This window comes from Calidris pugnax, unplaced genomic scaffold (genome assembly GCF_001431845.1).
Source record: "Calidris pugnax isolate Ruff unplaced genomic scaffold, ASM143184v1 scaffold18, whole genome shotgun sequence".
Classification (NCBI taxonomy): Eukaryota; Metazoa; Chordata; class Aves; order Charadriiformes; family Scolopacidae; genus Calidris; species Calidris pugnax.
Window position 1 is genome coordinate 3,550,063 of NW_015090812.1, and position 13,977 is coordinate 3,564,039.

Sequence of the window (13,977 nt, forward strand, 5' to 3'; positions counted from 1 at the left end):
TCAAATATTGTATCAGTCTAGAAAGCAACTGGGATTTCTACAGGCCAGGTTGGCATGTGGGTCAGTTGCTTCAGTGAGGAGCTCTCTTATATTCCTTGCAACAGAGAGTGGAGAAAAATACCTTTGTATTTCTGCTTAATTCTCAGGAGAAATCCCTCCCTGGAGTAGTCATGGCTCTCGTGTGTAATGTGTTTGATATGCTTTACCAGCTTGCCAATCTAGAGGAGCCAAGGTAAGCAAACTAAATGGTTATTAAATATTGAATAAATGCTCTCACTGCAAAGTTTGAATAGCTACTTATTTCGCAGTGTGTGTGTGGGCATCTGCCAGGTCACAGTGTGGCTGAGCCCTAGTTGGCACAAGTAACTTCTGATAACTTTTCAGGATAACGCTGCGAGTGAGGAAGCTTCTACTCCTGATTCCCACTGACCCAGCCATTCAGGAGGCTCTTGATCAGCTTGACTCCCTGGGAAGGAAGGTATGGATTAAATAATAACTGATCTTGGTGGTCTTAACAAAAAGGATTTTACTACCAGTTTTCTTAAATTCTCTGTCAGAAACTCTACTGCAAAATAATGTTCATGTTAAGTATTATTGACTTAATTTCCAAGCAGCTGGAGGCGAGAGGATTATTACAGGGATTATATGAAACGTATTGCCAATGTCAACAAAATGCAGTAATCTCAAAGTATTTCTTCTGTGGTTTATTCCTCTTAGAAAACACTGCTATCAGAATCAAGTTCTCAGTCTTCAAAATCACCCTCCTTGTCTTCAAAACACCAACATCAGCCCAGTGCTAGTTCAATACTAGAAAGTCTTTTCAGATCTTTTGCTCCAGGCATGTCCACCTTCAGAGTGCTCTACAATTTAGAGGTAAGCCAACAAATTTACTTCTACTTGTGTTTCTGAGCTCTAAGGTTTAACTCTTAAGGTAGACTCCTGCCCAAGAATCTTAACAGGGTCATTGTGCAAAATTATGTCAGAGTCTGCTTTTATGTATGTGATAAATCCTACACAGAATGAAAGGTGTAAAAAGTTCCCCTTTAGAGACTTCACTGTGAAGCCAGGCACCTCTTTTTGGGATTTCCAAGGTGGAAGGAATGTTCGGAAGTAAGTGGAGAGAAGCAAAGAAACATTAGTCCTTACTGTTTAGATAAAATTCCTGCTTGAATCTCCAGAAACTCTTGAGTATGTGATTTTTAGTATATATTTAAAAATCAAAAAAATTAACGGGAACTGTCTAGACTGATTGGGTTTTCCCAATTCAATTTGAAAGAGAGTGAGTGGAATACATAGAATTTTTCTACCCCTAAGTTTTTTAGCCAAAACACTGGATTGGACTCAATAAAAAAGTTCTTTCCATGTGTGCAGTGCATGGATTTTAAAGAGTATAAGAGAGTTCAGCTGGTGGCGTTGTTAGAACACTGTAATCCTCTCTAGGAAGCTGGACAGCTTCTAGTTGTACTTGCAGGTCTCACTGTTTACAAGGACTCATTACAAATATGGTTTGAACAACTTGAAGCTGGAGAACTGGTTGCCAGCAGCTTCAAAAACAGCAGGCAGAGTTATTCTCTTTCATTCCTGGCGAGTGCCAAGATTACTGTAGGAATTTTCTTGTTGCTTTCCTTTGGGTTTCTGCAGTCTAATGTTAGCTTTTCGTCTTCCTACGCTGTCATCACATTGCAGCATTAGGATTTCCCCCTTTTTTTTTTTTTTTCTGTACAGCTGGAATGGGAGATATTTGATGATGTCTTTGAAATATGTTGACAAGTTCTACAGCTGAAAGCAAATGGTTTAGCATATCACAGCAAGGGCATCTTGTTGAACTGGCAGGTTCTATTACAGTGTGACGAGACAGTTATCTGCTGCTTCTAAGCCAGAGAAAATAATAAAAGCCAGTAATAAATTGCTTGCTTCTCTGGCAAGGGATGAGAAGTAGTAAATTGGATTAGATGTGTAGATTGCATGAGTGGACTTGCTCCTCAAGTCCAGTCAGCCAACTGGAAGATGATTTCTGTCAGGAAAAGGATGATGTGCTTTTTTTTTTATCCTCTCAAGTGGTGATCTGTTGAAAATACGGGAACCAGTCTGAACTGTTTTCCCAAAAAAACATGCGTAGGAAATTTGCAGAGTGTATGAAAGAGATGAAAATTAAATGTTGCAGATGTTCAGGGTTGTATCATGCAGTGCTGTGATAAGGTTTCATGCCGGGAACTCTGTTAACCATTCTTCTGACCTGTGAGTCTGGAAAAGATGTATTTTATTATCCCACATGAAGCATTGTTGGCTGTACATGCCAAAGAGACTTTTCAAGAAAGTAAATAACCTCTGGTTGTTTTCTGGGGTTTTGGAAGGGGCTGGGGTTCTTTTGTTGTTTGGGTGTTGGGGTTTTTTTTAGTGTAAAGTGAAGTGAAATTGATTATAAATGTACATGAGATCTGACCCACAGAAACCACAGTCTTCCTTATGACCATGTTTCTGAGAGTAATTGCATTCTGTGAAGTTTAGTGCTGACTTAAAACAGGAGGGATGATACAGTGATGATGTTCAGAAGGCCCATGGAATTACCTGGACCATCTTTAAAAAAAAAAAAAAAAAAACCAAAACAGTAATAGCAATAGGGTTATGTTTCAGAAGGCATGAATCAATAAGTAAGCCATCTGTAGAGTGTTTTATGCGATACTGTCAACTGAAAATCTAGAAAGGAGAAGGATTTGGGCTCTTAAGGAGCACCACTTGAGCCTGAAGACAACATTTCATGTGCTAGAGTATGTACTTTCCCTTAACAAGTAAACTGCAATGGGAAAAAAAATGTCCTTTGCTATAGAGTAAATATCTGTGATAGCCATACTTGTCCTGAATATTTTTAGTGTGATTTCTCTTTACTGACTACAGCTTTGTGTAAGTGTATTTCTGTTAATTGCTTCATTTGTAATTGCTTTTTTTCTGTTAAACTTTTAACCTTTAGCAGATAAAGAATACTAAGGAGAGATGTGTATACATGCTTCTTTATTCATTTATTGTAGGTGCTGAGCTCCAAGCTGATGCCAACTGCAGATGATGAAATGGCAAGAAATTGTGCCAAGTCCTTCTGTGAAAACTTCCTCAGAGCAGGAGGTTTGAGGTTAGATTTCAAAATCTTGACTCGGTTTATAACACTTCATTTAGTTTGCAGTTTTGTGTGGTTTCTGATTTCCACACTGTAGCACGCTAGTACACCTGTCAACTGCTTTTTCAGAGAAAAAATCCACCCAAAGCTGTTTTTTTCATTATGCAGTGTCTGAAAAACTACTGTAGCTGCCATAGTGATGTAACAGAGTACAAGTTGTTAAACCCCAAAATAAATTTGGGCACAGAAATGCTTGTGAAGTGTAGCTGTTACTAAGGTAGTTGATATTCAGATAGTTGGCATTTAAGTGCTTCAGTTTGAATTTGCAAGTGTGTGCATTGCGCTGTGGCCTGCATAGATGCCAGTGGATGTTTTAAGTAGTAAAAGCATAGATTGTGCAGTGGGAACCAAATTAAATTTTAGTCTGCAAAATTCTGACCCTTCAGATAAGAGTTGAGGCACAGTGTGAGTGGTTTGGAAGACCTGGCAATACTGCTTGTGCTTGTGTCAGATTTATCAAGTATACGTTGCTCTTAGTAATTCTGTGCACACACACCGCCCCATAGATCCTGAAGCATTTTCCAGCAGGAACTAAAAGCTTCCGTCTGTAGATGCAGGAGGAGGAAATGAGGATGTTAGTCTCCAAAGACACCAGTTTGGCAGTTTTACTGGCACTCCACTAACTGAATATGAGAAGGGAAAGATAGAGGTAAATTAATTGCAGCTCTCTCTTAATGTAAAATATTTTCAAACGGAGTCTGTCTTATTGATTTGTTTTTAAGCTTGGTGGTGAATGTGATGCAGAGAGATTCCATCCCATCAGAAGTAGACTATGAAACAAGACAGGGAGTCTACTCCATCTGCCTGCAACTTGCAAGGTATGTAACTGCCTTTCATTAGAGAAAGTGCCGCTTTCTTGGCTTGTGCAGCTTGTAATATTTAAGATTAATTGGTACTTTGAGTTCTGTTTCATTCACTCGCTGTGAACATTCAAAAATAAGCCTGACATTTTTGCTCTGTGAATGTAGGTTCTTGCTTGTTGGCCAGACAATGCCTACCTTACTGGATGAGGATTTCATTAAAGATGGGGTAGAAGCATTGTCCTCCCGCCCCTTCCGTAACGTCAGCCGACAAGCAAGTAGGCAGATGTCCATTTGTGGAACACCTGAGAAGTCATCCTACCGACAGCTCTCTGTGTCTGATAGATCCTCCATTAGGGTAGAAGAAATCATACCAGCAGCAAGAGTTGCCATACAAGTAAGGAAGTGTTTGATGATTTATGGTGATGTGGCGATGTCATCTCCAGTGACACCTGTGTAACTCCTGGATTTTTAATCACAAGTCTGCCTTTTATACAGGTTCTTACCGAGGCTCCATTGAAAAGCCTCTGAAAATCCTGACCATCAGTCTCTCTTCCCAATCTTGATCTGAATTTTAACGTAGTCTCAGAAATTATTTTAGCAGTACAAAGGGAAGCAGTACCCCAAAAGTGCTTACCAGAAATAGATCTACACAAAAATCTTACTTGTGGTTCATTTAACCACAAGTTATTTATTTATTTTAACTTTTGCTTAACTGCAATATCTTACTCTTGTTGATGTTCTGTGAATAGAAAGAAAATAGAAAATCAGTTTCCTGCTTGAACTTGTGATTTGTAGCCCATGTTTTTTTGAATTAGGAATTTTGAGCAAGATTTCTGTTTCAAATGTCTCATTAAAAATGAAATTTGCTTGATGATATCCTGGGAATAAAGGAAATATCTTTATTTTCAATACAAATGATAGTTTCCTGCTTGAACTTGTGGTTTGTAGCATATGTTTCTTTGAATTAGAAATTTCGAGCAAGATTTTTGTTTCAAGTGCCTCATTAAAAATGAAATTTGCTTGATGGTATCCTGGGGAAAAAAGGAAATATCTTTATTTTCAATACAAATGATATTTTCCCCTTTATAGGCCTGTCAGTGTAATTAATCTGAGACTGGCTATTTACTAAAACAATCTAATCTGACAAGAACTCAATCCATTTCAAAGTTGAGTCCAGTTGAAATAAGCTTCACAGTTAATGTAACAAGTATGCTGTGTTAGGTTCTTGGGCAGTGCTTCCCCAATGGATCGATGGGGTTGAAATCAGCATGCCTAACTCCAGAGAGGTGAAAAGGGTATCTTCCCTGGTGGAGAATTTGAAAACTACCTACTTCCTATTAAGGGAGCAATTCTTATCTCTCCTTGGGAACACAAAGACTCTTGTATCCTTGAGCCTGCTTGGAGAGCCTACTTCCTATTAAGGGAGCAATACTAATCTCTCCTTGGGAACACAAAGAGTCTTGTATCCTTGAGCCTGCTTAGAGAAGAGGGGAAAACAAATCCAAATGTCAATTAGACGTGATCCAGAAGATACATTCCTCTTATCCCTATAATTAACAAAAGCTGTTGGATATCACAGAAGTAACTGCTGTTTTTTGTTCCTTTAGACCATGGAAGTGAACGATTTCACTTCCACAGTGGCTTGCTTCATGCGACTCTCTTGGGCTGCTGCTGCAGGACGACTGGACCTGGTGGGCAGCAGTCAACCAATAAAAGAGAGCAACTCTTTATTTCCTGCTGGGATTCGAAACAGACTTAGCAGCTCAGGTAGGATAACTGTCTTTAAACCAATCTAAAGAAAGCATTTGGTTTATTCTTAATTGAACGCTTTTGAAGCCTGAAGCTGAATTCATTGGAGTTGGACTTGATGATTCTCTTGGGTCCTTTCCAATTCAGGATACGATATGATTGAATTACACAAATCTGAGCAAAATGCTGTATATTCATGTGGCATTTGGAGAAGTTTTTTAAATTGCAGAGACCTGACCAAGAGCTGAAAACATTTGAAAAATGTAATGGATTAAGGCAGTTCTTCATTTCTTAATGCAGGAAGTAATTGCAGCTCAGGAAGCGAAGGAGAGCCCACTGCGCTGCACGCCGGTATCTGTGTGAGACAGCAGTCCGTGTCCACCAAAGATGCTCTGATTGCTGGAGAAGCCTTGTCTCTCTTAGTAACCTGCCTTCAGCTACGCAGTCAGCAACTAGGTATGAAATCCCTTATATTCCAAATAGTGAGTAATCAAATTGAAGGTGGGGGAAGACTTTTGGAGGCAGACAAGTACAAAAAAAAAATTCATGAGAAACTTCTGGCTTTGTAAGCCGAGACACCAAAAAAAAAAAATCCTGAGAAACTTCTGGCTTTGTAAGCCGAGACAGCTCAAGTTAAAACCACAAAATTTCATTAAAAAATACAGGGGTTTTTTTTCCAGGACTGAAGAACAGGTGGCATGAAACAAGAGTGTAGTGCTGTGCCTTAGTGAAATGTTTTGAGGAATCTGACTTATTGCCAGTGTATAAATATTTGCACTGGCTTTGAAGTATGTAATTCTGTAAGTGCTGCTGTTTGCTTAGCTACTGTTTAGTACTTGAATCTTTGTGTACGGGAAGTGTAAACGGTGGTGGTGGAAGGTGAAGGAAAATGCTGTTAGAACGTGGTGCCAGTCTCTGAGGGGGGAAGGAGATGGGGAAATATCCAAATAACAGTTACAGCTTTTCAGTGTTGAAAGGGAGTGTCCTCTAGGTCCTATGGTATCTTAATGCAAGATTGTAACTGACTCATTTTAAATTATTTTTATTTTTTAATAAGATAGTCTGGTACTTTTCTGTTCTAGGATCCTTTTACAATTTGCCTTGTGTTGCTGATTTCATCATTGACATACTGCTTGGATCACCAAGTGCTGAGGTGAGGGTCTTCCTCTGAAAGCTTCCTAGATGTTATACTTCTGAAATGCATACACTTTGATCACTTAATATGGTCTGAAGATAAAATTGTTCATTACAAACGTCCCCACCTTTTTTTTTGGTATTTAAATGAATAACTGTCCTATAAATGTTAGTAATTCCTGCATCTAGTGATGTGTTGATAGAAAATGCTGAAGTATTGCATTCTTTAGGCTTGTTTAATCCATGAGGCACACAGGACTGTGCTGTGGCTAGTCTAAAGAAAATGCTCTCATTTTGGTGAGACAAATTCTGTAAAACTAGTATGTCAGGGAAGGTTCCAAGTAACTTTCATCTCAAAATATTTGGGTAAGATTTAATGGACTCCTCTGAACTTTTGAGAAGTTCTTCCAAATGTCAAAACCCTCCTAAAATTCATTCTTCCTGATTTAAGTTTATTCTGGATATTCTAAAATCTAGAGATTTTCAAGTAACACTTCATTTCATTGCATCTCATGTATGTTTCATTAAGTCATTGCATCTTTCCCCCCCTTATCTGAATTTATAATCTATGTTTGATAAAGCATCAGAGATTTTATCTCAGGGATGAATGTGGGTTGCTAAACCCCTATAAAGCTTCATTTCATTGCATCTCATATATGTTTCATGAAGTCATTGCATCTTTCCCCCCTTATCTGAATTTATAATCTATGTTTCATTTCATTGCATCTCATGTATGTTTCATTAAGTCATTGCATCTTTCCCCCCCTTATCTGAATTTATAATCTATGTTTGATAAAGCATCAGAGATTTTATCTCGGGGATGAATGTGGGTTGCTAAACCCCTATAAATAGAGAAACCCTGACTGGTGGGAGCAGAGCTCATAGTCTGGTTTACACAAGCTTTTCAATGTCTGGTTTTTTTTCTATTAGATTTCTAACAAAACAGAAGTGTCTCTTTTTTTGCAACCTTTAAGCAACTGCTAGTGTTTGACGATGACACTGTTTCAGATTCGTCGTGTTGCCTGTGACCAGTTGTACACCCTCAGTCAGACAGACACATCGGCTCACCCAGATGTTCAAAAGCCAAACCAGTTTCTCCTGAGTGTTGTTCTTGGTGCCCAGCTGCCTCTTTGGTCACCAACCAGCATCATGAGAGGAATCAACCAGAGGTAGGTCAGATTTATTGTATTTATTGAGGAAGCAAATTTCACATTTTTAAATGGGTAGCGCTGTGGAAGCTCTGAGGCACAAGAGATTACTCCTCTGAATAGAGGAGTAACTGAGAAGTTAAAGCACATTGTTTTATTGTTGTCTGATAAAATAAAATTTTTATGAGGTGAAGGAAAAAAGCGGGATTAAATGTTAGTCATGACATTCAGGAGTAGCTGTTGGGAAGGAATATTTGTTTCAAAGCTGCAGGGTGTGCATGCAGAAGCATACCTAGATAGCTGTGCTATTTTGGCTTAGATGGACAGAGCATACAGAAACTTTTTTTCTGAGTAGTTCCCTTCAAGTTCTGATTTTAAATTATTCTTCCCTTTGTACCTGTTTCAGACTTTTGTCCCAGTGTACGGAATATTTTGATCTGAGATGTCAGTTATTGGATGACCTCACATGTAAGTATGTACAGGCACACACATCACTGATTGCAGCTTCCAAGCACTTCATTCAGTAGACAAGATGCAGAATTGCTTTCACAGAAGGGTTCCTACACCATGAACTCGATGTGACCTGCCAGGGTCCTGACTGTCCTGTGTTTAGAGCCTGGCACAGGCTGTTCTGACATTCAGTAGCAGAAAGGCAACTCGCTCCTTTTGGAAAGTGAAATGAATTCCTTTGTGGAAAGTATATTTTGTATACATTGCGGGGGAAACTAGACCGCGTCCAAACTGTTTGAAATCCTTTCTATTTATATTCTGCTTTTATCGAACTGTTAATTTTTTAGGGTTTGCTTTTTCTCTTGCAGCATCAGAGATGGAACAGCTAAAGATAAGCCCTGCTGCCATGTTAGAAGATGAGATCACTTGGCTGGACAATTTTGAACCCAACCGCACGGCTGAGTGTGAGACCAGTGAAGCTGATAACATCCTGTTGGCAGGACATTTGAGGCTCATCAAGACTCTCCTTTCACTTTGTGGGGCAGAGAAGGAAATGGTTGGTAAGTAATTCCTTTTTACTCTAAAGTGACTAGACTGGTGTGAATCCTGCTAACAGGTGACTCATCAGTAAGTAAGTATGTGTGAAGGCATTATAATAAATTTGTAGAAGTGATCCAGAGCTATAAGGAGTAATTTTAGCCGTGCCTTTGTTGCATCTTTGATATTTGATAAAATATTTGGATGTACTTTTTTGTTGGTATGGTGCTATTGAGTGATTTTGCTGTTATGGAACACCTTAGTGTGAATCCTGCTAACAGGTGACTTATCAGTAAGTAAGTGTGAAGGCATTATAATAAATTCATAGAAGTGATCCAAAGCTATAAGGAGTAATTTTAGCCGTGCCTTTGTTACATCTTTGACATTTGATAAAATATTTGGATGTACTTTTTTGTTGGTATGGTGCTATTAAGTGATTTTGCTGTTATGGAACACCTTTTGACATTTGCAGTGATAATGTAAGCATTTAACAGTAATGTGAATTACTGCATTACAGGTTCATCTTTGATTAAGCCATTGTTGGATGATTTCCTCTTCCGAGCATCCAGGATTATTCTGAATAGCCATTCTCCAGCTGGCAGTGCTGCAATCAGTCAGCAAGACTTCCATCCAAAGTAAAAATTGGTTTTTTTGTTCATGTTGGATTTTCTCCTAGTTCTCATGAATGCAAATGTCATACTGGGGCTACAGATACTAGGAGTTAATACCCATGTTGGAGCATTTCTCCAGACTGTTACCTTTCCAATTTATACATTTCCTACAGAAGTGGCATTTTTGTGAGTTCTTGTGTGACCCAGAATCTTTGCTTTTCTGTACTTCTAAAGTCCATGCTTTGTCTTAGATCAGTGGTGAACTGCAAGCACAGCTTAAGTGTTGATTTCATGAGTCCAAAGTGCACTCCTTTAGCTGATCATCACTTGGGAAGTTGGCTAAATTGAAGCAGGAACAGGAAATTAATTTTCAAGCCCCTTGTGAATGAGGATCTCAAAAGTTCTGCTTTTGGGGTGTTAGAGTTGGATCAGGTGTATCTGCACTGCTTTTCCAGAACCCTAAATAAGGTTTATTTATTATTGGGAGCATTTAGCAACCCCTCAACTGAACGGGACTTGCTACACATTTAGTGTTTTGCTCCATCTCAAAAGTTCCGCTATTTTCTTTTTCCCTTCGAAAGAACTGCCTTGTGTGAAAGGCTAATGCTGAGCAAGAATTAATGCACCTGAGATAGCTGATAATAGCCCAGAATATATCAAATGGGGAAAAAGAAGTTTTCTCTTTCCTATCCCACCTGCCTTCTGCACAGTATCTGAAGGGTGGGTAAATGAGCTCGTGTGCAGCTTTGGGCACCCACAGCTGGATTGCTCGCGTTACACCGTCTTGGGGGTGTTAGAGTTGGATCAGGTGTATCTGCACTGCCTTTCCAAAACTCTAGATAAGGCTCCTCAGGAGCATTTAGCAACCCCTCAACTGAACAGGACTTGCTACACATTTAGTGTTTTGCTCCAGCTTTGCTCCATTGTGGTCTTTTGTTTGCTTAAAGTAAATAAAGCCTTTTTCTTTCCAAAACTCTAGATAAGGCTCCTCAGGAGCATTTAGCAACCCCTCAACTGAACAGGACTTGCTACACATTTAGTGTTTTGCTCCAGCTTTGCTCCATTGTGGTCTTTTGTTTGCTTAAAGTAAATAAAGCCTTTTTGTGGCCTGTAGAAGAAAGAGCCAGTGTGTTTGATGTACTGAAAAGAGCCAAGTAGAAGTGTTTTGTACTGGCCTAACACAGCTTAGGTCTAAGGTCATCTCTTGTAGCAAGTAATCTGGTCCAGCTCTTTCAAAGCTTATCTCTCTGTAAAGAAGTCATTATGCCTCCCATCAATGTTACAGTCATAGAGAGTGTCTGTCTGTCCGTCCTCAGATGTACAACCAATTCTGTGCAGCCTTTTCAGGGCACCTACTTTTTCTTGTTAGTGAATGTTAACAACAGGTGTCTCCATGTCTGTAAAGGAGTGTTTCTGCTGCTGCTCCTCTGATTCATCTCTTGTAGCAAGTAATCTGGTCCAGCTCTTTCAAAGCTTATCTCTCTGTAAAGAAGTCATTATGCCTCCATGAGTGTTACAGTCATAGAGAGTATCTGTCTGTCTGTCCTCAGATGTACAACCAATTCTGTGCAGCCTTTTCAGGGCACCTACTTTTTCTCGTTAGTGAATGTTAACGACAGGTGTCTCCATGTCAGTAGAGGAGTGTTTCTGCTGCTGCTCCTCTGATTCCATCAATGTTACAGTCATAGAGAGTGTCTGTCTGTCCGTCCTCAGATGTACAACCAATTCTGTGCAGCCTTTTCAGGGCACCTACTTTTTCTCGTTAGTGAATGTTAACGACAGGTGTCTCCATGTCAGTAGAGGAGTGTTTCTGCTGCTGCTCCTCTGATTCTTTTATTCCTCTGTTGCCCTTCCCCAAGAAAGAAAAAATAGCATTCTGTGGTCTCACAGGAATGTTTTATCGTTTAAAGTGTTCCTTTTGAGCATTAATTGTCGCTTGTTCTGAGTAATATGGCTTTCTGGAATTAGAAATAATTGAGTCATCTACAAAATAGATCTCAAATGTGTTTTTTCTTTTTAGGTGCAGTACAGCAGATAGCCGATTAGCTGCTTATGAGGTGTTAGTAATGCTGGCTGATAGCTCACCTTCCAACCTCCAGCTTATCACAAAAGAGCTGCTTTCTATGCATCACCAGTGCGACCCTGCGCTTACCAAGGAGTTTGATGTAAGCAAGAAGCCTTTTTTGATTTGTAATAGTGCGATTTGGAGTACTGTGTATGATCTGCTTAACTGCTCCATTGATGAAATTTCCATGGTCTTGAATTTAAAATGAGAAAAAGCAGATAGCAGTAAATGCAGGCCCATTTGATCTTCTTCAGAAGCAAATACGCCAGTGAGTCTTTCTCAGTTAATATCTGGATAAGAAAGAAGTATTTTCTAAATATCACCAGTTTTATTTAGATATATTTGAGGCCATGTTTAACAGCTTTGTGTAAAATGCTAAATATATAAATGAACAGATACAGGTCTCCTGTGGTCTTTCAGAATTTATATTCCTGGCTTTCCATTAAATTGCTCTTAGCAGCTCATGAAAAAGTGATTATAAAACCTGCAGTGTGTTTTTGGAGTCTTATGCATTTTCTAACTTAACTGGGACAAAAAAAAATGTGTTTGTCATTCTAGTATCTTCCACCAGTGGATAGCCGCTCCACCTCAGGATTTGTGGGACTGAAGAACGGTGGTGCCACTTGTTACATGAATGCTGTCTTCCAGCAGCTCTATATGCAGCCTGGTCTCCCAGAGGTAATTGGCTCAAGATCCAGTAAAGTCTTCTTTTTGGAATCGCTGTCACCTGAACTGCAAGTTCATTTTAGCGCCATTTTTAAATGAATTGTTTAAATAAAAACAAAACTTTATTGTGTGTGTATATTCATGCACACAATAAATACATAAATTGTAAGTTGTTGTGACAATTTACTGTAATAATTTTACCAAGAACCAATTTTATAAGGTTATTTGTTTCCTTCCAGGCCTTGCTTTCCATTGATGATGATACAGACAATCCAGATGACAATGTGTTCTATCAAGTACAGTCTCTTTTTGGTCACTTGATGGAAAGCAAGCTACAGTATTATGTACCTGAGAACTTTTGGAAGGTATTACTTTATTTTTATTTTTTTTTTTAAATATGTAGTTTTCCTACTTAACAGGTAATCATTTATTCAGGGTTTTCTCATGGCAAAATTTCTAGAAAACAGTTCTACTTCAAAAAGTCAAACCATAAAAATAATTAAATTTATTTTTAAAAAATCACTTTCTTTAGTGATATGTATGTGAAACAACCACCTTTTTTATATTTATACTTTATATAGATTTTCAAGATGTGGAACAAGGAACTTTATGTTAGAGAGCAACAAGATGCTTACGAGTTCTTCACTAGTCTTATAGATCAAATGGATGAGTACCTCAAGGTAAAAACCTTAGAGATTTCTTTCCTTGTTTATATGAATCTCCTTGGTACCTATTTTCTCTTTCTCTTTTGTTCTTCAGAAAAGAAGGCAGAGAGCCATTCGGCTTATTTTATAATCTACAAAATATTCAGAAGTTTAAAATTCCTATTACTTTCTTGGTCTTTCTCTTTGCAATATATCCATCTGATGTCTAACTTTACATCTCCAACAGAAAATAGGAAGAGACCAAATATTCAAGAACACTTTTCAAGGTATCTTCTCTGATCAGAAGATCTGTAAGGACTGTCCTCACAGGTAATGTTAAATTTAGTGCATTAGTTACCAAGTTATGTGCTCCCATAACTATCAAAATATGTAGGTCAAAATTGCACAAGAAGGTAGAGACACATGCCTTTGGGAGCATCACAGCTGTTGATAGCTATGGGGCAAACACAGTATTCTTTCCTAAGCATATGGCTTGTTAATGCAAGTTGGATGGGTTCTGCTCTGTCCATGCCTTGACTGTTTTTCTTCTTGAATTTAGGTACGAGCGGGAGGAAGCCTTCATGGCTCTCAACCTGGGTGTGACTTCATGTCAAAGTCTGGAAATATCCTTGGATCAGTTTGTTAGAGGAGAAGTTCTTGAAGGAAGCAACGCATACTACTGTGAAAAGTGCAAAGAAAAGGTATTGGTTCTTAATATATGTGAAAGAAGGTTCAGCTATAGCTTGATATTTTCTTAAGCATTCCTAAGCACGGTCATAGAAGCCATGCTTAGATATTGCTTAACGCTTTCTACACTGAAGACACGTAATCAAAAGGTTAAATCCATGCGGATAGCGGTCTTCGTTCCCTGTAACTCATACTGTAGACTGAACATCTAGAAGGATGGCAGGATGGTAAAATGTTCAGTATCATACCAGCCCACTGCACAAACTCTGTAACAGCTGTAATACTACCCTATCTGTAGGTATTACAGTCATCCT

At 38.8% G+C, this 13,977-nt stretch overlaps 1 protein-coding gene across 2 annotated transcripts in view; it reads left to right on the plus strand.

Annotated features, from left to right (window-relative positions):
* The window catches only part of USP24 (ubiquitin specific peptidase 24), a 69,864-nt gene that overhangs the window by 37,386 nt on the left and 18,501 nt on the right, over positions 1 to 13,977 (plus strand). For both annotated transcript variants that reach the window (XM_014939344.1, XM_014939343.1), the window contains 19 exons: positions 147 to 232; positions 385 to 478; positions 718 to 873; positions 3,027 to 3,124; positions 3,892 to 3,987; positions 4,138 to 4,366; positions 5,580 to 5,739; positions 6,022 to 6,177; positions 6,804 to 6,874; positions 7,864 to 8,024; positions 8,410 to 8,471; positions 8,822 to 9,013; positions 9,508 to 9,625; positions 11,622 to 11,766; positions 12,225 to 12,344; positions 12,572 to 12,697; positions 12,914 to 13,012; positions 13,224 to 13,306; positions 13,536 to 13,677. In XM_014939344.1, coding sequence (XP_014794830.1) covers positions 147 to 232; positions 385 to 478; positions 718 to 873; positions 3,027 to 3,124; positions 3,892 to 3,987; positions 4,138 to 4,366; positions 5,580 to 5,739; positions 6,022 to 6,177; positions 6,804 to 6,874; positions 7,864 to 8,024; positions 8,410 to 8,471; positions 8,822 to 9,013; positions 9,508 to 9,625; positions 11,622 to 11,766; positions 12,225 to 12,344; positions 12,572 to 12,697; positions 12,914 to 13,012; positions 13,224 to 13,306; positions 13,536 to 13,677 — 2,394 coding nt within the window. The remainder of the gene's footprint in view (positions 1 to 146; positions 233 to 384; positions 479 to 717; positions 874 to 3,026; positions 3,125 to 3,891; positions 3,988 to 4,137; positions 4,367 to 5,579; positions 5,740 to 6,021; positions 6,178 to 6,803; positions 6,875 to 7,863; positions 8,025 to 8,409; positions 8,472 to 8,821; positions 9,014 to 9,507; positions 9,626 to 11,621; positions 11,767 to 12,224; positions 12,345 to 12,571; positions 12,698 to 12,913; positions 13,013 to 13,223; positions 13,307 to 13,535; positions 13,678 to 13,977) is intronic.